Source organism: Columba livia, chromosome 2 (assembly GCF_036013475.1).
Source record: "Columba livia isolate bColLiv1 breed racing homer chromosome 2, bColLiv1.pat.W.v2, whole genome shotgun sequence".
NCBI lineage: Eukaryota > Metazoa > Chordata > Aves > Columbiformes > Columbidae > Columba > Columba livia.
In genome coordinates this window covers 70,258,221-70,284,287 of record NC_088603.1, presented here as the reverse complement: position 1 = coordinate 70,284,287, position 26,067 = coordinate 70,258,221, and the positions used below count along the sequence as shown (strand labels likewise).

At 41.3% G+C, this 26,067-nt stretch overlaps 2 protein-coding genes across 7 annotated transcripts in view; one reads left to right on the top strand and one right to left on the bottom strand.

The window, feature by feature from the left end:
* The window catches only part of SYCP2L (synaptonemal complex protein 2 like), a 28,854-nt gene extending 20,854 nt beyond the window's left edge, over positions 1–8,000 (top strand). The window contains exons 22-29 of one of the 5 annotated variants that reach the window (XM_065052417.1): positions 88–151; positions 1,851–1,982; positions 2,806–2,930; positions 4,097–4,191; positions 5,574–5,673; positions 5,753–5,811; positions 6,291–6,360; positions 7,569–8,000. In XM_065052417.1, the coding sequence (XP_064908489.1) occupies positions 88–151; positions 1,851–1,982; positions 2,806–2,930; positions 4,097–4,191; positions 5,574–5,673; positions 5,753–5,811; positions 6,291–6,360; positions 7,569–7,625 (702 nt within the window). In that variant the 3' untranslated portion in view covers positions 7,626–8,000. Of the gene's footprint in view, positions 1–87; positions 152–1,850; positions 1,983–2,805; positions 2,931–4,096; positions 4,192–5,573; positions 5,707–5,752; positions 5,812–6,290; positions 6,439–7,565 lie in introns of those variants that run through there. The other 4 variants (XM_065052418.1, XR_010470268.1, XR_010470267.1 and 1 more) reach the window with 4 other exon arrangements.
* A 6,359-nt stretch (positions 8,001–14,359) lies between these two features.
* The window catches only part of ELOVL2 (ELOVL fatty acid elongase 2), a 52,981-nt gene continuing 41,273 nt past the window's right edge, over positions 14,360–26,067 (bottom strand). For both annotated transcript variants that reach the window (XM_065052414.1, XM_021301338.2), the window contains exons 4-8: positions 24,593–24,670; positions 23,360–23,531; positions 20,624–20,748; positions 18,293–18,427; positions 14,360–17,668 (exon numbers count right to left, since the gene is read on the bottom strand). In XM_065052414.1, the coding sequence (XP_064908486.1) occupies positions 17,540–17,668; positions 18,293–18,427; positions 20,624–20,748; positions 23,360–23,531; positions 24,593–24,670 (639 nt within the window). In that variant the 3' untranslated portion in view covers positions 14,360–17,539. The remainder of the gene's footprint in view (positions 17,669–18,292; positions 18,428–20,623; positions 20,749–23,359; positions 23,532–24,592; positions 24,671–26,067) is intronic.

Genomic DNA, 26,067 nt, shown 5'->3' with positions numbered 1-26,067 from the left:
TTGCTTCCTGTAACTTGACATGTCCTTGACAACTTGCCTACAGTGCAGGGTGGGTACCTTCTTACTTTGTTGTTCTTCTCTCCTTAGAAGTTTCTTGATGCATTTGGCAAATGGTCAAGAGAAGAAGAAAGTTCTAAGCGGAAGGACTCAGGTTTGTTAGTCTTGATAACATGGAAGAGTTGTTTGAAAAGTAGAAAGGGGTGTTGACAGAGTTGTCATGATCTTTCAAGGACAAGTAGACACCATACTTTTTGATATTTGAAGGATACTTTTTTTGCGTAAGGAATACCTTCAATTTCTCTTTTTTCTATATCGTGACAGGCTATGGCAAGATGCTTTTATATGCATTCCTGAATTCATCACTAACTCGTAAATCCTGTCCTTAGTCATGGGAAAACTATTAGCACAACTATTCAGACCTGGGGATTTACAAACTAGTGACCCAAGAAAAAAAATATAAAGTATGCAAAAGAGAAAAACATGAAAGCTATTTTTTAAATTATTTTAAAGTGCAGCACGACTTTAACTTGAAAAATAAGTACCTCTGAAAGCTGACTTTCTTTATACCTAACAATATAGATGGTAGACCATTTTATAAGCTTTTGGTAAATGGTGACTGGTACTGATGCTTAGTACTACAGTAGATTTTATAGCTAAGTAGCATTTAAGGACATTTCTTTAATGGAACAAAACTTGCGCAAACTAATTCAAAACTGCAACACATTCTCTTTGTGATTGGAAACAAATGAACTTCAAGAAAGTCAAGCAGTAACGGGCTGTCTTTACCCTAATATTCCAAATGCTGATGCAGTTCTGAGAGAGACTGTCTTAAAGTTATTATTGTGACTATGAACTAAGTCACTGAAGCTTTAGTCTGAGGGGAAAAAAACGTTCCCTTTCTTGCGTTCATATTTCTGATACGTCTCTTACCTGTCCAGTATTTGCAGAATATACCTTCACCACACCAACACATTTGCTTAATTGTGGGGGAAAGAAAAGTGCTGAAGACTTAATTTTTAATATTATTTACTGTACAACTGGAGAGATGATACTATGCAAAGGCAGAAGGAGGGTGATGTTCAGAAATTTCAGGTGTGGTCTGTGACTGCATTTGAACACTTGCTCTGTGAACCCTATAACTACTTCAGTGTGTTCCTCGTGGTCAATCTGTCCCTCTTTTCCTGGGCTCTACCACCTTCTTGCTCTATGGAGAATCTGGAGAGCTGATTGGTCAAACACAATCACCTCACTGAGCTCAGGAAAGTGAACAGTGAAACAAAGGGATTATTTTTTGCAAGTTTTTCTTAAAATATACTCTGGAGCCTCCCTTGCTGTGTTTTCCTAAGTGTTTTCCTGGGTTAAAAGTAATTGTGTGGGAACTCTAGTGAAGCTGCAGAAAAACAGGCTGTTACAAATAGGTTTTCTCTCTCCAATGTATTTATATATATATTTATTTTTTTTAAAGCAGCAGCTGAAATAAGTTCATGAACAAATGAGCATAAGCAGGTTGTGACCTTGGGTTGGAAAAGAGAAGGGGAAGAAGCTGGGGAAGAGTTTTCTTTCTGATTAGAATAGTGGGGTAAGAAATGAAGTTGTCTTTAAGATGGAGATAAATGGCTTTTCAGTTACCTGCATAGCACTAGGCAGCCTATTTACCTGCTTTTGTGAGGGAAGAAGCTTACTCGGGAAGTCTTGTTCTGTCCTATAATTGTGATGCCAGGCCCTAAAAGAAAGTTGCCTGCTTTCATACAGAACTCCAGTGGTGGCTCTTGTTTGAGCGGCTGGTAGGTGTTCCTATGTACCTCATGCAAAAGAATGGGTCTGTTCTGAAATATCTGTTCTCTTTCTAGATATATTAAGTGGCACTATCATAAAAAAGCCTAAACTGTCCAGCTGGGAAACAAGTAATCTGTCTTCTGACATTTCCCTTAAACCAAGGAAAATTTTTAATTCAGGAGAGAATGAAGAGGAGTTCCAACCAGGTGAAGTCAAATTGACAATTCATGTGAAGTATTTAAATGCTTTTAGTATTTCTGTTTTGATGGAGGAAATCACTTTCGTATGGAAACTTGAAGAGTATCTGTAGGGAGAATATCTTCTCTAAAATGTAGCAAAAGGCACATATTGTGGCACTCCCATTGGAGACCACTTATGTAGGGGTGTGAACAGGATATTTGGGTTCCCTAACCACAATCTGCTTGGGAAGTTGCTCATTAGCGCTTTCTAGTCTCTCTGAATGGTGATTGTCCAGAGCTATTAAAACAAAACCACAATGAAAAAAAACCCAACCCAACCAAACAAAAAAACACTACAACCCCCCCAAACTAACAAAACCCCAAACAACCTGAAAAAAGTATGCAGGTAATGGACAAAGTAACTGCAAAGCACTGCTAACTCTGAGCAGAAGGGGTTTAGGCCTTCCTTGCAACTAATAAGTAGAAAACAGGAAAAGAGTAGCCTTGTTTAGTTTGTTGTGGGATTTTTTTTGTTTGTTTTATTTGTTTTGCTTGTTGTTTCTGGTTGTTTTGTTGTTTTCCTTGTGCCGTGCTTTTGCCTCCTTATCTGTAAATATGTCACTCCTCGTGTTTGGTTAGTATTGTGCTGCTTCTTCCATGCTGCTTTCTAACATGTCTTTCTCAATGCATTTTGGGACAGTTTCCCTCCTGCTTATGAGCTCAAGAAGAATCAAATTCCAGCTCTGTAAGAATTGTCATTGATGTGAATGATGAATCTTTCAGTAGCAGAAGCATTTACATTCCAGTAAGCCCTCCAGTACGGCACTAACTGGCATACACTCTCTCCTAGGTCAGGAAATGGATGATAGTGTGGATAATGCATCTTTTTCCAAGATGCTAAATGAAGACTTCACTGATTCAGGGATGGTTGCTGCATTTGAAAACTTTATCGGCCAGCTAAAGAAATCGTTGTGGGTAATGTGTGCTCTCTGCATGCACTGTGTGTGGCATTTTCTCATAGTATATGAAATTCTTTTTATCACCAGGGTAGTGGTGTGAATATCCCATCTATATTTTGTGCCAAATAACAGGCTTTTTTTTCTTTTGGTCTTATCTGTGTGTTGGAGCATCAGATTTGGTTAAGCTGTTTAAATACTCAGAGGGAAAGGTAACCCAGTGTACTGACAGTGTACCTACATTGGAGCTGTGGCTTGTTGTCCTCATGGGCATGCATCAGAAATACCAAAACTCCCTTTTGGAACACAGAGCAGTTTCACTGTGATGTAAGACTATGCAACTTTTCCATTATGAAAACCAGAAATCAATACAGGCTGCACTTGTTGACTAGAACATGTTTAGACCCATAAGGACACATGTGTATCTTTGAGATTAATGGTATGTGGGGGCGCTGGTTGCACAATTAGTAATATATAAGCTGTGTATTCTTGGTTCACTCAACTGTATAGACATGCTTGAGATGCGGTGCAAGCAACCAGCTGCTGCTGTTAATTTAGCTATAACAAGTAATGTGGGCATTAAACAAAGTTTAATATTAGAGGACAGTATCTGACCCATCACAAAATCTTGTATTTAAAAGCTTTGGCAAAAACAGACACAGCAGGGCAGATTTATACTGGATCACCACTTTTTATCATGCAAACCTGTTTTTTTTTTTTGAGTTGGTGCTAGGTGTTCACACTAAACTTTTGGCACTAAATCCTTGAATCAAGGCTGTAGGTGGTTGCATTTACAAATCAGTTATGACTAAAATGTAGGCAGTTTGCATTAATGCTGATCTGAAGTGGTACTAATAAAGACCTGTTTTTATGCGGTTTAGTGTGATGGAGTATGGGTGAAACTCACTTCCTCGCTGGCTGGATAGCATAACCCTGATCTGAAGTTTTGTGGGTTACGTAGAGGTCTATTGGTGTAAATAGTCTGGTTGAACAGAATCAGTTCATATTTGCAGTATCTTGGCTGCGTCTCTTCTCCCTTCACTTTAAATATGACTTTAGGATGGTTTACATTAAGCTGAACAGCAGCCTACAGAGGGGTTTGCCTTCCAGGGAAACGTTTTGCAAACTAGACTTCTCTTTTTGCCTTGGCCATTTCCCATTCCTAATGGTACCTCCTGTGGTTAGTCCCGGTACAAAAGGATGGAGACCACAGCGCAGAACGCCCTGAGGGCTTCAGAGAAGAATGTGTCCACCCTGTTGAACCAGATACTTGAGAGCAGGTAAGCTGTCAGCTGCTGGCTGACAACAGCTTCACCTGGGTGTCAGTTTTGATATGAAAAGGAATACCTCTTTGTAAGCAAACCTGACAGTAAGCTACTGCACTTATTTTGGTGTGTAGGTCAAAATAGCTTGTGTATCTGTGTCTCTTCTGCTTTTCTGTAAGAAGAGTTTCAGAAGTGTAGTTCCTGTGATTTGTCCCACTTTTCCTGCAAGAGGAGAGTGGATAGATTAATTAATGAAAAGCAAGCAACCCTCTTGTTACACTTAGTAGCTTCAGTTTCTAGGTTTTTTTAAGAAAAAAGACAGACCCTGATTTACTTAATGAAGCGAGGGAGAAGAAAAGTAAGGGGTCTGTTATAGACTAATTTTTGTAGATTGTTTCCATGTGCATGAAACAAATGTCAGCTATAGCGGACTTTACAGGAGCTCACCAGAAAGGGCTTTAAGGGGGTCGTTTTGCTTTATGAGCTGTCAAATTTCTCAGATAGGAGCCAAATAAAAGACTCAAGTATAATAGTTACGGATTTGTTATAAGCAAAATACAAGCACAGCCTGAGATGTAAGTCTATCAGGTCTTCTCAATACACATTCAGTTTGCAGGATTTAGACCAAACATAGTACGAAATAATAGCCTTTAAAACACAAAATCCTAGTATCAATAGAATATCTATGAGAAAAATTTGCTTGTCATGGAGAGGTTTGTGTTCCAAAACCAAAACCAGGGCATGTTTGGGAGTGGAAGGTAAGAGTTGATGGTGGTGAGCTGCTGCCATGCTTTGATGTTATTAACTAAGTCACCTGGAGCCAACCAGACCTACAGGATAGTGGGGACAGAGCTGTGCCCAATCTGTTCTACCCTAAAAGGGTAGTTTCTAAAATCAGTATAAATGGTACCTTAGCATCCTACTGCTAGGGGAAAGGTAGCTACCCCAAGTGAATAATGTTGCTGGTTCAGGTTTAGAAATCACTGGCATCTTGTGAGAACACTGTATGTGTATATAAAACCCATGGTAGGAAAACCCATCAGAGGTTATTTTTGCTAAGATGCTGTCTTCAGCTTGGGAAATCTCTGCTGAAATCTCTGCAGGCTGGGAGACTGCACTGGGCAAGTATTGCTCTGGGAACCCTGTTCTATGCTCTGTCCTGGGCCTCCATTATGGCCTGTTATTTGAGGCAGGCTATTTAGCTAAATTAATCTTCAGTTTGACCTGGTACAGCTATTCACATGCTCTGTGAGATACCAGAGACCAAAACTTTCCCGTGTAGTCCAGCAATGATGTTTGCTTCTGCCTAACAGTAGGTTTGTTGCTGAAGGGGTTGTCCTTAACCTTGTGCTGCTGCACCTTAAAGTGTCAGACTTGTTTCTGTTCTCTGTTACTAGGCTCAGTAAGCTGGAGACCTTACAGAAGATTGTTGCTGAAGAGCTTGCCAATCTTGAGAAGGAAACCCAAATCTTGACAAACATGGAGAAGGATGCAGTGGTGTGTACGACTTCTTGTGTGCCAGCCCACAAGGTACCTCTTCCCAAGTAATGGTAGTTTTCTCTGGGGCTCTTTTTAGGACTTCTGGAACACACAGTTGTTCAAACTGAATTCATTCTGCAACCAGCAAAAGCAAAGGTATGAGTCTACCAGCTGTCCTGCATGCTCACAAGTCTTCTGATAGTTAAAGAGGGCACTAGCTGGGACGGTGGTATTCTTGCAGGTGTATTGGGAAATATTCTGAACATCTGGCATCTTCACTTGGTGTTCATTGGTGGAGCTTTTGAAGATTCATGAGGGTTTTGAGTTGGGACTAGAGTGCAGCGATGGGCTCTCTGCATGGGAAGTTGTGCAGGAGAGGCATATACCTCAAGAGATGTGTACTGGGATCTGCAACAAGGTGCACCCTTCAGTCATGTCTGTATTAGGGTGTCAGAGGAGGTAGAAGGAGGTAACCATGTCCTAGATAAGAGCTAGTGTTGGTGCAAATGCTGGGCAAAAAGCTGTAAAAAGGGGGATCCTCAGGTTCATTTTTATTGATAAAAATATCTGTTCAAGTTTTATCAGTGAGTACTACTGCTTCACAGATAAACTAGCCAAGCTCACTTTTCTTCCAGAATTCAGTCTGTTGATTCGGCCCTGGGTGAATCAGCAGAGAGTTTTGCCAGCACTCTCCAGAATACAACGGTACGTGCAGTATCCAAGCAGCTTTGTATGGGTGGTAGATTCCAAGCTGTGGCTTTGACTCAGAAGTGTTGGAAGTGAGAAAATGAAACTGAAGTCCCAGAAGGAGAAACATTTGTTTAGCTGATCTGTGGAGCTTTTTTTTTTTTTTTTTTTTTTGTGGAAACCCTGGTCCTGATGCATGGAAAGCATCAAGAAAGCAGTATTTGCCCTTCTAGGGACCAGGGAAAGTGGTCAAAAAGCACTCGCTTAATGGAGGAGGTAAGGACAAGGACCATCAGGTAGTGATGCTTCTCTTGGCTTTCATATCTGGGGGATTCCTTTGTTCTGAGGCTTGTTCCTGTGTAGTTAGTGCAGTTCTCTTCTGTCACTTTGTCCAACTTGCCCTTGTAGTTATGTATTCGTGACATCCTGTGCCTAGGAGATCTACACCCTAACAACACCTTGCATGCTTTCTCTCATCTGCTTTTTGGGTCTGGCAATATCTGGCCTTGATGCCTCCAAATTTGATTTCTAAAACCCAAATTTATTCATTTACCTTAGATCCCGGTTAAATATTCTGTTTAAGTTCTTAAACTCTTCAGAGTCTGATCGCTAATGTATGCTCTCTTTAATTTGCAGGTTAAACAGAACATTCTGTTATCTTTGATACACTGCGTAGTTTGTCTTGTCTATGCCATCATGTGTGCATGCCCATGTATATTTGCTACCGCTGCTGTTCCAGCTGTTGTGCACAGACCTCATGGCATTGGGGGTTTGGCATTCCCACAGTAAGACTGGGGGATTGCTGTGATGTGTGTTATGTTGTGTGTCTGCACTGCCTGGGGCTGAAGAGAGCTCCCTGGGTCAAAGGGATACTATGTCTGCAGTTGCTATGGAAGACTAGGCCTGGGATTTTAGAAAATATACTGAAAATCAAGGGCTTGTTTCCTCTTGTTGTCAAGTCTGGAATCACAGGCCTTTCCCATACCACAGGTGCTCCTGATGAAGGACATTTTTAAAGAGGGGCAGGGCTGAGGAAGGAGCAATCGTATTGTGGGAGCTGCTCATCCTGCAGCACCTTGTTCCAGGCTGGGTGCTTGAGAATTAAAAGCTGAGTCTTAATGTGCTTCTAGGATCTTTAAAGCTCTATTTCTTAAGTGATATATGTTTGTATAAACTTTTGAAGTGTTATTCATTACTACTTGTTTTTTTTTCCTTCTCTGCAGTAGGAACCGCCAGTGAAGAAGGCAGTAGAAAACAATGTGTTCGTTGTTCCTTCTGACTAGCAAACCCTTGTGCTCTCAAGATTTGACCACATTAAGAGGCATAGAGAAGATGGTCCTCTGCAGGATGTTAATCTATTTTAAATGAAAAGAAGAAAAGAGGAAAGAAAATAACATTGTTATTAAGGCTTTTTTTTTTTTTCCTAAAACCTATACACGCTGGTGAGTGGTCCAGTTTTGACCCCTATGTTCATAATATCAAATTTTTCTGTAAAATTGCAAAATGGGTCCATTAAATACCAAAGAAATAGAAAATGAACTAAATACCACAATTTAGCCATCAAAGCTGATGCATATACTGGCTTTTTTTGAGTATTCTGCTGATACCTTTATCAAATGTAAAAGCATTTAATGACTGATTCTAAGTAAAATATTGTTTGCATAGGATAAGTCTCCTTGTTTTTTCTCAAATTGGTGCACGTCCAGAAATTGCTCTGGAGTCCTGTATACCCTGCATGGGGCATGTTAAGGGTAGCCTTTCTTGTGTGCACGCAGCAGTGTGGGAACTGCTGGCTTGAAACCAGAGCCACCTAATTCTGGATTGCAGAGGTGAAAGCACAAAGGCATCTACTGGATATTGGCCAGATGCTTGATGACAAACTGGAGATGGTGGAGGGCAAGAAACTTGGAACTTTGTGGAAAAAATGGCAAGTGAAGCTGGAGAAATTATTTTTACAAGCAGTGACAATTAGTTTTTAGGAGAGTTTAGAGTATGGTGTGCAATGTTAGAATTAGATAAAATAGTGTCAAAGGTCTCTTGAACAAGATAAACCATACTAGTTAGTATCATCCTCTACTTTGACAGAGTTCCCTAAGTTACAGTTGCTCTTCACAAGCTGCCTTTAATGCTGCAGCAGACTTCACATGCTCTAGTGCATCTTAATGAATTTGTGGGAACGTGGCACATTCCTAAGATCTGGGTTTCTATCTACTGGTATTAATAAAACTGACCTCAGATTACTGTGTGGGCTGGAGTCAAGGGATTTGTTCCCTGCACACAACGTACCTTCATGATGAAAGCCTGCTTGTGCCAGGGTTTGTTTCACCACTGAATGTCTTTGGGGAGCTGAAACTGCTCCTTCTTAAGAAGACCATGCCAGGATTGTGCCAGCATAGAGAACAGTGAGAAGCTGCTCTTACCATCACTTAATTTTATGGAGTTTATGCTTATTCTGTTGTCTTAAGTAGTCCTGACTAGAGCTGGCATGAGTTGGGGCTCCACCTTCACCCACATTAAGGGGCAGCTGGCTCTTCTTCTCGCCTGGTTTAAAAGGAAAGACATCTTCATTCCTGCCCTTCACAAAGCTCCAGATCCACTAGCTTGCCCTTTCCTGTTCATAATGTGGAAGGCTGAAGCTGTGATTTCATATCCACTTAGTACTTTGAGAGCTGGCCCTGGTGATCTGGCTATGCTGCATCCTCCTGCTGCTCTTCGGGGTCTTTCTAGTTTCTGTTTGAATCCAGTCTCTCAAGTCACCAAGCCAGAGTGGCTGCATCTTTTGGAAGATGAAGCTGTAACCTCTGTGAACAGCTTTGCTTGTGCCTGGTAAAGCTGTTCAGTCTTGCAGTCCAGTAACAGTTTTGAGCATGTCTTGTGTTGCACTAATGCGGTGTTACATTGTGATTGCATCAGCAGTGTCATTAACTAAAACAGGCTTTCAGTTATCTGCCTGAGTGATCTGGGCTTCCCTTCCTATTGCCTGGCTGTGGCAGGGCCAAAACAGAACATCATTTGGGGCTTTTATTCCCTCAGTAGTAATGTGAAGTTCTGGGTGTAGGACTGTGGTGAAGGATTGAACAGCTTGGTTGCTTGTCGTCACAACTCAGAGTTCACACTACTGAATGTAAGGGAATGCTTTGAGCGGTATTTCTTCCTGTACCAGGGTGAACCTTTCAGTAGTTCCTGGCTAAATGCTGCATCCTATGGTTTTATTCCCCATGATCTGGCCAAACGTGATGGATGCAACCAGGCCTAAGACATTAGAAGTGAGAGGAGATTCCCACACTGTGGCTGCTCTTGTATATTGAATTCAGCAAAGCCACAGAAACCACATTGTTAACCTGTATCTTTTGGGGCATATGTTGTCTCCTTTAGGGTGAATGTTACCTTGGCCAGTTTGGGCTTGCTTGTATGCATCTGCAGTAAGCTTGCTGCCCAAAAGGGAGGTTTGAAATAGACACAGGGGGAAGTGTGATGGCTTGCTTGTTTAAGTTTGTTTGTTTGTTTTTTTTTTTTCTTAACTATAACATTCTGTGTTTCTGTGATAATGGTTCATCTTTCACTTCTGAGATGTTTGATGGCTTTATTTATCTGTGTTAGAGCCACTAAGCATTTAAGCTTTGTCAGCACAATGCAGCAGATGTGTAGAGAGTTTTGTTTCACTACATTTCCCCACTCTTTGTGTGTGCTAGCAGGATGCTCTCTTTGCATCTCCTGTGACTGTAAATGATTTTGGGACTTTTTCCATCCAAGTGTATGATTTACAGAAACAAGACTGCACACTGTATGTCTTACTGTTGAATCCCCATGTAACCTGTCACTATGAAGCCTGGAAGGTGAGTATTGAGCTCTTCAGAGGGTTTGGATAAAAGATAATTCAGGATGTCTTATTTTATAAATAAATAAATAAATAAATCACACTTTATGCACCTACACTTCACACAGTCACAGAATGGTTAGGCTTGGAAGTGACCTTTGGAGATCATAGAGTCCAGCCCATCTGCTAGAGTGGTTCACCCAGAGCAGATTGCACAGGAATGTGTCCAGGTGGGTCTTGAATGTCTCCAGAGAAGGAGACTCCACAACCTTTCTGGGCAGCCTGCTCCAGTGCTCTGGCACCCTCAAAGTAAAGAAGTTTCTCCTTAAACTTAATAACTGTTAATAACAATTAATAACACTTAATAATAACTGTTTTATTGGAAATGTCTGAGTTCTAAAAGACTACTTCTAGTGATAGGTATGGGATAAGAGAAAAAGTTGACATACAGCTTAGATGTCTTTTATGACTGCACTTCTTTTTCTATCTCTTCATATAAAATGTTTTACCTAAAGCTCAGTGAGTTTTAGCTTGATAACCTGTGAACTATCCAAGTTGGCAGGACATACTGGAAGTTTTAACCTTTCCTAATGGTCTTTCTATCTGTGGCCAGTAGCCAATGTGGTTGGAGTGACCACATCTGGGGTCAGAAAGACTTTTCCAGCCTATCTTATACTGTTTCCTGCACTGTTTAGTCAGTTTAGCATGTTTGAGCTGAAATCCCCTGAAGGTCTTAAGTCCATTTGGCTTTTGCAGATGATGTTTTGGCAGTGCAGCCCTGTAACTGGGTTGTTCTAACATTTCCTTTTGGAAGGTAGGTAGTTGACCTTGGCAGGTTTCGCTTGCCTGCTGACTTACACTCTATAAAGTGTTATTTATTCAGCTATTTCTTTTATTTTTTCTCTTTCAGTGTGAATGGATAAAACTTGATTTTCAGCCTGTTTTTTTTGAGCCAGAATGGCAAAGATTATGTGGGTCCTGAAGTGCAAAAATCATACATCAGTATCCAGAAAACGAAATGGGAAATACAAAGTGCAAGTTAAGGACAACCACTTCATGCATTTTTTGAGCTCTGAATCTGTTTAATATTAAACCCTGTTATAACCTCTGTTATCTTTATGCCATGTATCTTTCAGGGGATGATGCTGTGCCAAGTGCTTGTTTACCTGCATGCTCTGTATCAATGTAATGGTCTGCCCAAGGTCTAGAGGGCTACTGTTACCCAGTGGCAAGGCCACACGAAGGCTGCACAACACCAGTGAAAGAGGTGTCCTCTGTAGCTGGAAACAGGCAAAGTCACCAGAAGAACTGTGTGTTGTGTTTGCCCTGACCTGGGGTCAGCTTGCCCTGCTCTCAAGGTGTGGGCTGGAGTGGGCTAGGACAGGTCCTCCTTCTCCATGTGGTAGAGCTGTCTGAAAGAGTGGTGCACTGGAAAACAGACTCATTTCCAAGAACAGCTGAGAGTTATTGTACGTTGGAAACAAATATAGTAACAGAGCCTCTCGTGCTCATGTATTACAGGCTGTTTTCTGTTTATTGTAAGAGTTGAGAAAGCATTACTTGTAGACGGACTGGGAGAGAAGCCCTCTAAAGCTGAGCCTTGGCATGTGTAAGCAGCCTGCTTTCTCTCCTTTAATTCCTGTGTTCCTAGAAGGGCTGTAGTAAAGCTCATTCCTTCCTCTTCATTCTTTGGTAGGCTAACTATATTCAAAACCAGTGAATCAAACTCAATAGCTTTCTCACTTCTGCTTTACTTCTCTGTCCTCCATCCACAACCTCTGCTGAGCCCAAAACTGCAGGGTGAAGTGTTTATGTATCTTCCCCTGTGTTTGTATTTTCAATATGAAAGTCATGACATTTTTGAGATTGTTTTCAGTTGGGATCTGGTGGTAAAAAACTGAGAAGAGAGACAATGGAGAATCAATTTGAGAATCAAAAGATAACCTGCTATGTAAACATGAGCTTTGAACAAGCAAGTTATTGCAACCTTTGCTTCATTCAAAAACCAAACTTTTACAGGTAGTGGGGCTGTGTATGGAGAACTGGCAGTTCCCAGCTACAGTACTGTGTGGTTGGAAGAAACTGCTAATTGACTTGGTAGTTCAGTCCAGTTTAAGTTGGATGAAATGCAATGTGTGTGACATTTCAATGGGCACCATATCCAAGTCTGGAAACTGCAAATTGGAAGGTTAGTTAAACATAACTCCTTAAAACTCCAATATCCTGTTAGAGAACAGCCCTTGTTCTTGACAATAATGACTCCTTGTAACAACAGCTATTTGGGCATTAGACTGTGGAGCTGTCCTTTTTGTCTATTGGCTTCTGACACCACAGTCTTTACAAAGCTGCTGGCTATCAGCCTGACTTACCTGAATGAGTAATCTTGCCTTGAAGCCAACTACAGTGGCAGATATATCTTGTGATGAGTGTCTTGTTTCACAGTAAATGAATTGGAAGTAATTTTGAATCTTGTTGTAGTACAGGTTTGGCTGCTTCAGCCTTCATTTGCAAAGGTGGGGAATGCTGCTGAACTTGTGGTTTATGCTGGTTATTTGTGGCTGAAGGATGTTCAAAGCACCCACGGGACCTGATGTTTTGTGGGTCAACATAGCTGTTCCCTTCTGCTTACTTTGGTTTTCCTTCAGAAACTCAGATGAAAGTTGGGCTCGACCATATTCAAGGAAACTCTTTTGCAAATGGGAAAGTTGCTTATGTACCTTAGTACAAGTATCTAAGTTTCTTTAAGTATTTGTAGGAAAAATATTGATTTGACTCACTGTCTTATTTTGGAAAATAATGGGTTTCAGTACTTGTCACCAACACAGTTCACAAACAACAGAAATTTAGGAGAACCATTGTAGAAAACTGTTATGCAGATCACGAGTGACGCTAGAAGTGCTGCAGGGAACCTGAGTGCAGTATCTGGTCCCTTCACTCATCTACAATCTCTGCTTAGTCCATGCTGACACCTAACCAAGGGACTTATTTATCTGAGAATCTTTAGGCTTGCTGTAGGTATGAGTGCCTTTCCTAGGCTTGGGTGCTCTGTAGCAAAGGGGAACTGCTGGCTGCTTAAAACTCTTATATGCATTCAGAGGCAAGGCAATGCCCTGAAAGCACATTAGAAAGGCGATTGCCTTATTGTTTGGAGTATTGCTGGAAGGTGAGTTTGGCAAAACACTGTTTGTTTGTTTGTGGTCTTTGTTAGTTTTTTTCCACACAACAAACATTCTTTAGTGAACGCAGGCATTGTTCAGTTATGATTTTGCCTGTTGGGCTGGCTGGATGAGGTGCTTCCTCCTCTCCTGTTTCTCTGGAATAGTCCAAGTGGAAATGTGCCTGACATACTTAATTTTCAGCTGACAGAATGTGGAATTTCCTTCTAAACTATTTAAGGACTGGTAGTCCTTGCAAAGAAGTCAAATATAGAGACTGTACCTTGCCGTGAATGTAGCTTGAAGTGCCCTGTGAACATGTAGTTGCCAAAATCCCTTCCCAGCCTATTTGTTGGTAGGAATAGCCTCCAGACTGGATCCTCTTTGCCTTTATCAGCTGTTACATCTCTTATCTCTTTCCAGGAATAACACTGACTTTATCCATCTATGGCGCTAGATGCCACCTCTGTGTGGTAACATGCAGTACATGGTTTTATAGCAGCACTCAGAACTGCTCTAGCCAAGTTTGAGATTGTTTTTTTTTTTGAGGGCTTGATGGTGAGAGAAGCAATGGACTCATTATCTATTTGAGAGTGAATATGGTAACAACAGAGCATCTCTGCTTTAATGTTGCCTGTTTCAGTATCTTAACAATTTCCAGGTTTCCCTTAGTGGCTGAAGTCAGTTGTCAAGGATTCCTTAGCAAGCTGTTTCTGTGTTTGATGCGTTAAATAAAGGGGAGGAGAGACACTCTGATAGTAAAATTTATTTATTTACAATGTTATGTATTACAGGAAAATCAGTTTAAAAAGTCAACACTTCTCTTTCTTCAAAGTTGCAGCATTTTGAAGATATTAAGACAGATCTGAAGAATTTAAAACATACCTGATTCCAGCCTTCCTGGCTGATCTGGATCTGCAAGGTGAGACCATCTTGGTTGTTTTGCCTTGTTTTCTTCTCCCTTCCCCCCTCCACCCAGCCCTTTGAGTTTCAAGTAAGGCATTTATTTCTTTCTCTCTCTTTTTCTTTTATATATATATATATATATATATATATATATATATTTCTTTTTTTTAATGAGGTTTCAACAAAGCAAGAGAGACAGTATCTGTGGGTTTGGTTGCCATAGTAAACTTCAACACTTAGCACGCCAACATTGTCCACCTTGGTAGTCAAATGCATATTTTGCCAGCAAAAGGTTATGGACTCTGCTCAGCCAGAAACCCACACTGGGACACACAACCACTTTATTGCCTGCCTTAGATGAATGGTTCAGACATTTGCCTTGCGTGCTGCCTTGTAGGCTCTTCTGATTTCTTCTGCCTTTACTCTGGTTTCCAGCACCAAACTGACAGGTGCAGGGCTCTGAAGATCTCCCTTTACATGGGGCCGTGTACAATACATTTAGTCCTACCTGCTGATTTCTTACAACATGTGAGTTTTACAGTATCAACCAGAGAGGTCTGCAAAGCAAACTTTATGGAAGGGTCAGTGAGAACTAGTAAATGCACAGAGTCCGGGCTTTGTGGCTGTGGGTTTGTTTTGGTCGGTTTGTTGGGTTTTTTTGGTTGTTGCCTTCTCTCCTTATCAAATGTTAAATAAAACAAATATTGACTCTTTTTGTGACTGGCTTCATGAAGAGAGAGTAAATGCAAATATGCACCAGGTCTGACATGGTGTTAAAGTGTGTGAATATTGCAGTTATTTTGATTTCCCGGTTCACAATGATGCAGTTTAGCAGCCAGGCTGCTCAATTGCCCTGCCTGTGCTGCAGAACTGTGGGATTTTCAGTTTTCTGCCAGAGCAGAAGGGTTTTGTCTACATTGTAACGAAGCAGGAAATGGAACTGACTGGAGACAGAGGGGATCCAGTGGGACTTTCAAGCACAAATTCAAACTGAACCCTTCTCTGTACCTCTTTCTCCTCTTGCTTATGCTGGACAAACCAGTCTGTTCTTCCCCCGTCCTGTCCCGCTTCCTCAGCCGCTTTCTATGCACCAGCCCTTGTGCCAGCAGTCTCTCAGGCTGCTCCCAGCAAGGCAGGCTGCCCTGCAGCCCTACCACTCCCTGGGATAAACCTTCCTGCCTTGGCACCTGCAGTCTCCAAGACCCCCCAATGACAGATCATCTAGAGAGGTTAACTGAGCTGTGAGGTGATGGAGAAGAAGAATTGGAGGAGCAGGATTTGGGACAACATCCTCTCCCTGTGGTCCCTCTGCAGCTGCTTGGTGCTGGCTGGGCATATGGTTTGTCCCCTTCCCACCCTGGGACCTCACAGGGTGACGGGAGAGAGAGGACATCATCCCTCTACAGAGCTGCCTTGGTCTGGGGGGCTTGATGAGCTGAGATGATTCTGAAAGGTGTTTTTGTGGGTCTGTTGTGACAGGACAAGAGCCAATGCTTTTAAAGTAAAATAGGGGAGATTTAGACTAGATATAAGGAAGAGTGAGTTTGTTTGTTTGTTTTATTGTGAGGGTGGTGAAACACTGGCCCAGGTTGCCCAGAGAGGTGGTAGATGCCCCATCTCTGCAGACATTCCAGGCCAGGCTGGACGGGGCTCTGAGCAACCTGATCTAGTTGAAGATGTCCCTGCTCCTTGCATGGGGGTTGGACTAGATGACCTTTGAAGGTCCCTTCCAACCCAAACTACCCAATGATTCTATGATTCTCTGTTGAGAGAATGTATACACAGCAGATTGGAAGACACCAGAACCAGGAACAGGGAGAGGAAAAAGGCTGTATTCACTTTTAGTAGAGGCTTTGAAGGGGGCTAAATGACAAGAGTGAGGAGCAGATCCCTAAAGCTAACTTTGGGTAGTCACTTCTAATCATTTAAGTGGGAAGTAGGTGCAGCTAGAAGCAGCAGCAAAGATGGTGACTGGCTCCTGTGAGAGACACACTGTTAGAGCTGCAGACAGCAAATACCTGTTCGCTTTCCCTGCAGAGGATTGTGCTTCAGTCTCATCTGTTTCTCCAGTCTGAATAAGACTCACCTATAACAGAAGTTCCAATATAATGTACTTTGCTCATTTCTGAATTCGCTTTTAAGGTTTTCTGTATCTTCCAGTCTATTAGCATTTGGCATGTCAGTTTGCCTCAAATTAGCAGTGTTTGTATAGGGTTGACTTTGTGTGCATTTACTTTCAAAGGATTTATCTTTGTTAATTTGCTGAGCTCAATTCCTTTCAAAATCCATTCAGTCAGAACTCCTATTAATTTAGCACATCCAAACGGACTTGCTTTGCTTTCGCTGGAGTTTGAAACCCAGCATAATTGTCTAACATCATGTATTCTAAATACCATACTGGGTGACCCCAGGTGCTACCAGTCCAGGCCACTGAAACAGCAGGCTCCTGGTGTTTGAGTCAGGTTGCACACGGGCAAACAAGTGAGCATGGCACATGTCTGTGTGCAGGTTCTGGGATGGTGCATCTGGGCTCTGCTCTCTGCTATGTCCTTCCCCAGGGTTCCCTCAGCACCAAAGGGATGGCTGAGGTGAGGGTGACAGAACACTGGAACAGGCTGCCCAGGGGGGTTGTGGAGTCTCCTTCTCTGGAGACATTCAAAACCCGCCTGGACATGTTCCTGTGTAACCTCATTTAGCCGTTCCTGCTCCAGCAGGGGGATTGGACTAGATGATCTTTTGAGGTCCCTTCCAATCCCTAACATTCTGTGATACTGTGATACCTCACTGGTGTCCACAGAAGGGAACATGCTTTGGGGAACGACTCAGAGGAAGACAGAAAAGAGGTATGGTGATGGAAAAGGCAGGTTTCTCTGCTTTTGTTTTCCTGACTTTGGTCACAGTTTAGCTGAATGTGTTGGGTGCACTGCAGAGCCTTGCTTCAAGACCTCTCACATGCACAAAAAGTGCTCAGCTTGTTAGTCTGAACAGAGTCCTAACATTTTGAAGTAATTGATGGATTTATCCATCAAGTTATTTTATAAGGCGTTTTTGTGTCAGCGTTAGAGATCCAAAAGACTTTGTTTTTCATATGAAGAACATCTTGGTCGTCTTGTTCCTATGGTGATCTTTGACAGGACAAATAATTTTACTCATTTTGTTAAAATCTAAATAGCAGTACATTAATAAGTGTCTGGTACAAAGAATTGATAAATGTAATCAAATAGGCTTTAAGCTAAAGCTTATAATTCAGTCTTTTTTTTTTTCTTCTTCTCTTTTTTTTTTTTAGAAAAAAGCCCCAAACACATAAGAAATGCTATACTTATTGTGCTTTCTTATTGTGCAGGGATCCATTGGCAGCAGCAAAGTAGTCCTTATGGAAACCGTTCTTGATTTCTGTTGTGACAGGGGTTTCATTTACAGCCGTTCTTGAAGGTGTTTTCCGGTATGTCTATAAAAGCAAAATCTAAAGTAACTACTTGGATTTGTTTAATGCCCCCTACACACTTCTTATGGTTAACTGCAAAATGGAGCTGTCTGGTGTTTATTGATGCAGATGTATGTATTTGTTTCAGACTGCATTAAGGGAACGGTATTATTTTTACTGCTGTGGGTGGTATTACCTTACTAGTATTACTGTAATACTTCTTGGCATCAAAAAATATTTTAAGCCCTTTTCACTACAAGCTCTATGTGTGCATGCAGGCTGGAGCAGTCCCTGATAGAAAAGGTGGGAAACAAACAATGCAAAGACAGAGTTGCTTGTTTCTTTTTTTAACGGAGGGAGGAAGGCTCAAAAAGTTACTGAACAGAGCAAATTCAGACTTCTTAAATCCTGAGTGTAGTAACTGACTTGCTATGCAAGTGCAGACCTGGGATGTAGAGGTCATCATTACTGAATGACTGTCTCTTGCAAACAGTGCTGCATCTATCATTCTTAACCGTCATATATATTTTAATACAAAAATATTTCAGATGCTGATGCTCATTCTACATGTGAGTTCATCAAGACTGCTACCTGAAAAGTTCTTTTTTCTTCCCATTCTTGTCAGAAAGCTCTCGGAAGACTGCTTACCTTAACATAGAAGTTTATGAAGAGAATGACTAGTGTGGCCATATAGGAAGACTGGAACATGAGGCAGCCAAATGGGAATCCACATGGCTTCACAGCTGCACTGAGAGTGTGCACAATAGTGAGCAGAAACTGGATCTGTGGAGGAACAATCATACATGAGTATTTGCTGAGAAACGGTCAGTGCTACTTTAATCAGATGTGTCAATGTCACCTAGTCCTGCTCCTTGAAAGTCTGAGTATTCCTGAAAACTATGCCTTTCTGAACCTGTGGATATATTGTGAGGGTTAAGTTAAAATGGCAGTCTTATGAAATTATAAAATTATGAAATTATAAAAAATTTCTAAAAATATGAGTTTATAGGCCTAGCTGGCAAAATGAAAGCACTTTTATTTTAGAATAAGTTGTTCTGTCTTCCAGACCATGTTGTGCCAGGTACAATATTTCTCTAGTTCCTGACCAGTAACAGAGATTAACTCTAAAGACTACAGGCAAAAACTTTAGAAGTCTTAACTGAATATGGAAATCCCAAACCTAAGGAGAAGTTCAGGTATGGTGGCGTTTGTGTTAATGAAGTCAAGATGGGGGCAAATGAAGAAAAAAATGAGCTGGAGAAAGAATTGCAGAAGTCTATGTGTACTTAGAACCGTGACCCGTAGAACGTGCTAGGGCATCTGATTCTCCCCAGCTCCAGCATGCTGGTGTGTTTCAAACAGGGCAGCGAGTTTCAACTGCAGGGATGGGCTCAGCTCAGAGAAGAAACATTTGCTGAACTCGTTTCTGCACAGTTGTTTTTAAGCTCACCGCAAACATCTGAACTCGCAAATAATATGAACAGGCCCTAAAATAAAAAAAGTGAAAAGAACTTTATTTCACATCAAGCCTTGTCTTGTTGGTAGAAGCTTTTGATGTGGCTCAGCTCTTTGGGTACAGCAACTGCTGTAGTAGACTTTTAGAAGCTGGATAAACTCTTAGACAAGACAGAAGTTGTTTACATCCTTTTGCATTTTGTAGTTGTACCACAATGTGGTGGGCTAACCTTGGTTGGCTGCCAGGTGCCTACCCAGCTGCTCTCTCACTTCCTCTCATCAGTAGAGCAGGGGGAGAAAATAAGATGAAGAAACTTGTGGCTTGAGACAAGGACAGGGAGGGTAATTGGTAAAGGTTACCAATTACCACCACAGTCAAAACAGACTTGACTTCAGGAAGATGATTTTATTGCCAATCAATAACAGAGAAGGATAGTGAGAAATAAACCAAAACTCAAAACACCTTCCCATAAGCCCCTGTTTCTTTCCAGGTTCAACTTCTTACTCTTCTACCTCCTTCCCCCCAAGTGGTACAGGAAGTTGAGGAATGAGTGTTGCAGTCAGTCCATATCGCTTTGGTTCTGCTGCTTCTTCTACCTCATGCTCCTCACCTGCTCCAGTGTGTGGTCCCTCTCAAGGGAGACAGTCCTCCATGAACTTCTCCAATGTGGGTCCTTCCCATGGGCTGCAGTTCTTAAAGAACTGCTCCTTTCCATAGGGTGCAGTCCTTCAGGAAAACAGACTGCTCCATCATGGGTCCCCCAGAGGCCACAGGTTCTGCCAGCAAACCTGCTCTAGCCTGGGCTCTTTGCCACAGGTTATAGTTCCTGCCATGACCCTGTTTCTATATGGGCTTCCCTCCATAGGCTGTGGCTTACTTCAGGGCATGTCCACTTGCTGCAGTGTGGGGTCCTCCCTGGGCTGCAGGGTAGGTATCTACTCCACTGTGGACCTCCATGGGCTTCAAAGGGACAGCCAGCCTCACCATGGGCTGCAGGAGAATCTCTGCTCCTCATCCCATCTTTCTGCTCTGACCATGTCAAGGGTCTGTGGAACTGTTTCGTTCACACCTTCTCACTCCTCTCTCACAGCTGCTGTGCAGCTTTTTTTAATCTTTATTAAATATGATATCACAGAGGTGCCCCCAGTTTGCTGATAGGCTCAGCTCTGGCCAGTGGTGGGTCTGTCTTGGAGCTGACTGGAGCAGGCTCTGTCAGTTTTTAAAATCAGTCTATTTACCATGATTAAGCACTGTCCATTTTCTACACAACAGATCAAAAATAATGAAGATTTATGCACTGTAGAGTTTCTACTGTATTTTAGAAAATATTTTTCAGCATCATTTCCATTATAAAATTATACTAAACTGTACTCTTGGCTTATTCTGCACAATAGCTTTGTTATATTTTAATTCTAACTGGCTTAATTCTGAAAATGACAGTATTTATCTACCATTAATTTTGTCCTCTCTGGTATTTCAATGAATTTCTGGTTGTTAAAGATGAGATTAAGGTAGATACATACCAGTTGTGCCTGAGTGAGGTATTTCTTCCACCACAGATACTTGCGCATAGAAGGGATGACTGACAGTCCGTAATAAGAATACATGAGTACGTGGATAAAGCTATTCAAAGTGGGCCCAAAGAAACCTGCAAAAATCCAATAAGGGAAAAATTTTGTATACCAACTACTAAAAAAGCAAGAGAAGATATTATTGTTAGTAGTGTCTCCTGCATATGGTAAACCTTCCCTCTCTTCTTATCCTTTGCTAAAGACATTCCTGATGTGAAGTGATGCTGTCCTAGGGACAACCGACAAACGAAATGATACTTCCTACAGGGTTTTTCTCATGCCAAATACTGTATTTTCATCCTATATTTTTTCATTCTCTCCACTTTCTTTTTATATTCTGTTGTTTTACAGGTTGTTGCTTTCATTGCCCTCCCAAATGTTATTTGCCTGAGTCTCTCCATTATCACTGAAAGCTTTAGATACTGCTGTGGGTGATTGTGCTGCTGGTGCCACAGCTGTCCTGGTTTTGTTAAAAACAAGTTTATTTTTCAGTGAATTTTGCCTGTCAGCTAAAGCCTTCATATTAACTGCATTTTTCTGGAGAACCAGACACATGTTTTGGTAAACATAGCAATGGAATGCAAACTTATTGATAAGCGTGGATGGACATCTCGCGAGAGGGGCAACGAGAAACAAGTGACCAAGAAACTGACCAACTGTGTATAACATTCCATTCACGTGAATACATCATATAAAAGTGGGAGATCACGAGGATCTCGTCCTTTTGTCCCTTTTGCCTTTCCTTTTTCCCTTCTGCTTATGGCCGACATTAGGAGAGGACCTTGCTAGTCGTCCCTGCGAACTGAGGCCTAGTGAGAGACTGAATCCAGCTCCGGTTGGCTGCAGAGTCCAATCCAGGACTTTGGGTGCTGGCTCTGCAGTTGCTGAGACTTTCAAGATTGGTTTTGTATATTTTGTATTATTTTCTCTATTCTTATTAGTAGCATTAGTAAAACATTGTTAATTTTTCCAACTCTCTTCTCTCTGTCCTTCTTTGCCTGCCAATTGCCTGTCCTGAGTGGGAAGCGGGGGAGAGGGAGGGGCAAAAAGGGGGAAGTGGGGAGGGAGAGGGGGTTAACAATACATCTGCCAGGGTTTTATTGTCACCCCACAATCTTAACCCTCGACAACAGCTCAGCGCCCTGGCAGGCACCTGCTCTTCTTCTCCCTGATGCAGTAGTAGGGGCTTTACTTTGAATTAAACTGGTCTTGTGTGGCTGTGTTTGAGCACCGCTCCCATCTTCTTCAGTGGCTCTTCTGCTAGGTTGCAGATTTGCAGAATTTCACCCCAGAATAAAACCTTGCCACTCTGATTAGCTACACTCAGTAAACACTAATTCTAGAGCAAATGAATTACTCTCCATACCTTACGGACTGTTGAGAAGTAGCAGCACTACTCTGTCTGCTGGATGCTCATGTGTTTGATGGCAGTACTTCACAACTACAAGATAGTCTCACCAACTATTTTGATTTTTTTAGCTGATTAGTTACTATCAATTTTTCCACTCTATTATAACAGTGCGAAGCTAGTGCAAAGTGTGGGAAATGCCTTCAGATACAACAGAAAACAAATCTCTGCCAATTTGTTTACATCTCTGTAGAAATAGCTTGCAATTGCTACGAAATCCTTGACCTGTGATTCTACCTATAACAGTGATTTACTTTGATTTTGTGCTGTCCGTAGTAAGTGCCAACAAATGTGAATTTTGCTTTTTGTTCTGAAAAAAAGCTGCAGCAAGTTGCTTTACAAAATCTTACAGTGGACTGAGGTGACTCCCTTTAGTAGCTTAAAGTAAGAAAACTGAGTTTCTTCTGAACTCTGATAACAATGCCACAGGAAGCCTCTAGCTGTATGAAGCCCCAGAAAATTGTGTGTTGTGAGACACCTGAAATGTTTCCCTGCTTTTCGGACACAAATGCCAATGTTAGTACACAAATGATAAGGGACCAACCTGTGGCACCATATATTTTCTCCATCTCAACAGGGTGGGAAAATGACAATTACAACATCTTTCTAAGAGCCAAATCATTTAAATATTGTTGTTGTTGTGAAATCTATTGAACCTAAAATAAAGCAAAGGATGCTGCTACTTCTGCTATTTCAATATGAAATGTAGGACTGCATTGATCAGTTCTGGCTTTTCAGTAGTTCTACTACTTGAATAAGATGTATTCTCACTTAAAACAAAATGAACTCAAATCAGTGTTTTAATTAGTGATTACATAAGTAAAGTATCCTGTTAAAGCAGAACATCAGATTGATGCATACAGGAGTCAAATTTGTAAAAATGCTACTGAATTTATTTGTTATGATTGACACTGACTTTACTAGGGTCATGATTTCCTCCTACCCCTGGTTTTGGAGTAGGTCTTGCATGTGTTTGCTCTTGTGTACCAGTCAGTAGTGTTATCCTGCCTAAAAGCGGTTTGAAGAGAAGTAAACATAAGAGATAGCTAAGAGGCAGCTAAGTTGAAAATCTAGGGCCTGACACTTGGATATTTTTGGCCTGCACTTTTAACCGTGCTTGTAACTTTACTCTGGTTTGCAGGTGTTAAGCAGTTCTAAAAGTCTCTGAACCTTAAAGGTGCAATCACATAGCGCAGTGGCACACTTGCTGTGCATGGTGATGTGATTCCTCTGCAGCAGCAGGTGACTTACACCCCAGGTGATGAAGCAAAAAGACTTACTTTGCCCACAAGGTATCCAGTTCAGAACACACCACCAAATGTTAAACATAGTGGCATGGTGATACACATGAAGGAAGGTGATCTGGCTGGTTTTCTTTCTCAGTACAAAGAAGATAGTGTCCATGAATTCAATTACTTTGGAAAAATAATACCACCACAGCACCTTGGCTACCTGTACAAGCAAGAACAAAGGAGCAGGAGATCAATATTTGTCCATAAAAGCGCTTAAACAATGCTGTACTTCATCAGTGCTCAGGCATGCAACTTCCCAAAAGGCATTAATGTCCTGTTGAAGAAGAAGCACAAGCTCTGGCTTCAACTTTATTTCCCTCTTGAATGAAGCAGTTTAGAAAAAAGACTTCATTTTTAATGCGATTGTATAAATGTATCAATATATAAATATAATTTAAGAGATATTAACTTTGAGGAAGGGTTTTCTAATCTATTTTTTCATCAAAGGTACAGTTGTGTGGTTTGTTCTGTTTTTTTCTTCTTTATTTTTTAAGGCTTCTACCTTTTATACTTCATTGGCACCAATTAAATTTTGCTGGCAGCTTCTTATTTTTAAATATTCCAAGCACAATGGAACAGACCATCCTCTAGAGTTGCGGCACTTCATCAAAGTTCAGGATATGTTCCTGGACAGTTACAGTTAGTTTAAACAGAAAGGGGAAAAAGGTATTTTCTTGTGAAGACACAGACAAATATTTAGGATTGGGGAAAATTATGCAAGTTAACCAATCTTTCTGCCCTCAGCTCTAATGTTATCTGGAAAGCAATCCTGACATGGGGAATGGTAGAAAGTTAATACATGGAATTGCTGTGATAAAGAAATAAGGTTTGAAACTATAGATGAGGCAAGCCAGTATGATGTCTCTGCAGTTTTTCAAAGTTTAGAGTTGGGCTTAAACCAGTTTATAGCTTGAGCCCAAGTTACATTTTAGGTGATCAATTTTTGTCCCCATTTCTTAAATTATCCTTATTCTCTGTTTGAGTAGCCAGGCAATGCCATTTTGATCACAGAACCTGTTATATGGGTTTTCAAAATACTCTCTGTCATGCTCTCTATAGCAAGGATGTATTAGTATTGAATCAGAAAGAGTACACTTCTTGACGGCTACCAGCTGTCAGACAACTTGATTAAAACCCTCATATTAAAGATTGCCATCAGCGTTGCACGAGGGATGCAGAGGGCAGGGCTGCCACAGGGGCTGAGCTGCTGCGGTCACTCACCCGGATGTCAGCATCCCCTGCGCTGTGCAGGTTCTGGCACTGCAGGTTGTATCCTCCTTCCCATGTGGCAAGGATGAGCTGGAACAGAAAACACAGCAATTATGTTCATGAACAGATGCAGCAGTTTTTACCTCTGCAGTGGTTCTGTGTTTATTGAAAAAAGTAGCACAGATGCACAGTAGGTTTCCAGTCCTTCCAAGAACTGATGCTTTTAAACCAGACAACTTACTAATATCTTCTGTTTTGAAATGGGAAAGGCATGTTTTACATTTCTCTGGCTTCACAGCCTTCAAGGCATCCATTAAAATCTCTTGTGACTTAGTGCAGTGATCCTCACTCCAAAGCTCATGCTTGAATATTGTGTCTCTGCCCTGAAGCAGTACCAAGAGAGCTTAACACAGCTGCTGGTACAAAACTGTCCATGAGAAAAATTCCCCAATGCCAAGCAAAAAAAAAGAATCCGAAGTATTGCAATGGGAGAAATATTTCCTAATGCCATATACATCTCATTATCTTACACTGTTAAATGCAGCAGGAAGCAAAGGAGAACAGATATAGTGCTGAATGGAGAAATGAATAGACATATAAGCAATTTCTTTAGATTCAGTGTGTGTCATACTGGGAAGCAGACAAAGCAATGAAATGTTAGGCTACCACACTGTGATGGAGCAGAAGGTTTCTAGCAAGTCATATGGTGGGTTTTGATGTGGAATATTTTTGTAGTAACAACGCCCTAAAGCATTCAGTAGCTTTTTTGAATAGGGAATATAACCTGTTTTCTGTAAATGCTGTGTAGAGTCCACTGATTTTTAAAAATGTCTTGCATATTCTTGAATGTGTGAAAAGTGGTTTTGGGGGCTAAAATGAGTAATTCATGTTCTGGGGTCTATCTCCTTCTCTACAGTGAGCAATGGTGGGAGTACATCAAAGTGTTACACTGCAAGTAGTGTTGCAAGGTGCTTTAAAAAGTAGGTTGCTTTCAACTCTGGCACTACCTTCATGGGGCAGGTGTGTATCAGCATTCATACAAACAGACTTCCCCCTCCACTTCAGACTGAAAAATAGCCTCCTGTGCTGAATGTGTGACAGTCTACATAAAAGCAAAGCAGAGATATTCTCAGTGATCAAAATTAATTCCTAGAATAAATATATAATACTAACAATAATAATAATTTTAGCTAGAGAAATAGCAAGTAGCCCCGAATGCTTATTATAAATTCCCATTTAAAACCAATAAAACCTAGAGAGCCAGGGTCTTGTATTATTTTCCCTCTGAATTGCAATTTTGTGATTGTCCCTGTAATTCCAACCTAGCTTAGGATATATGGCCAAAATAATTGATAGAGAATCTTTTTAGATTGCAGAGAGAGATGAAGAGATAAACAAGGAGCGTTTTGCATATCAGTACTACAGAACAACTGAAACAAACCCAGTCCTTTTTGGAACAGCCTGTGTTTCAGTGGATTCATCTACAG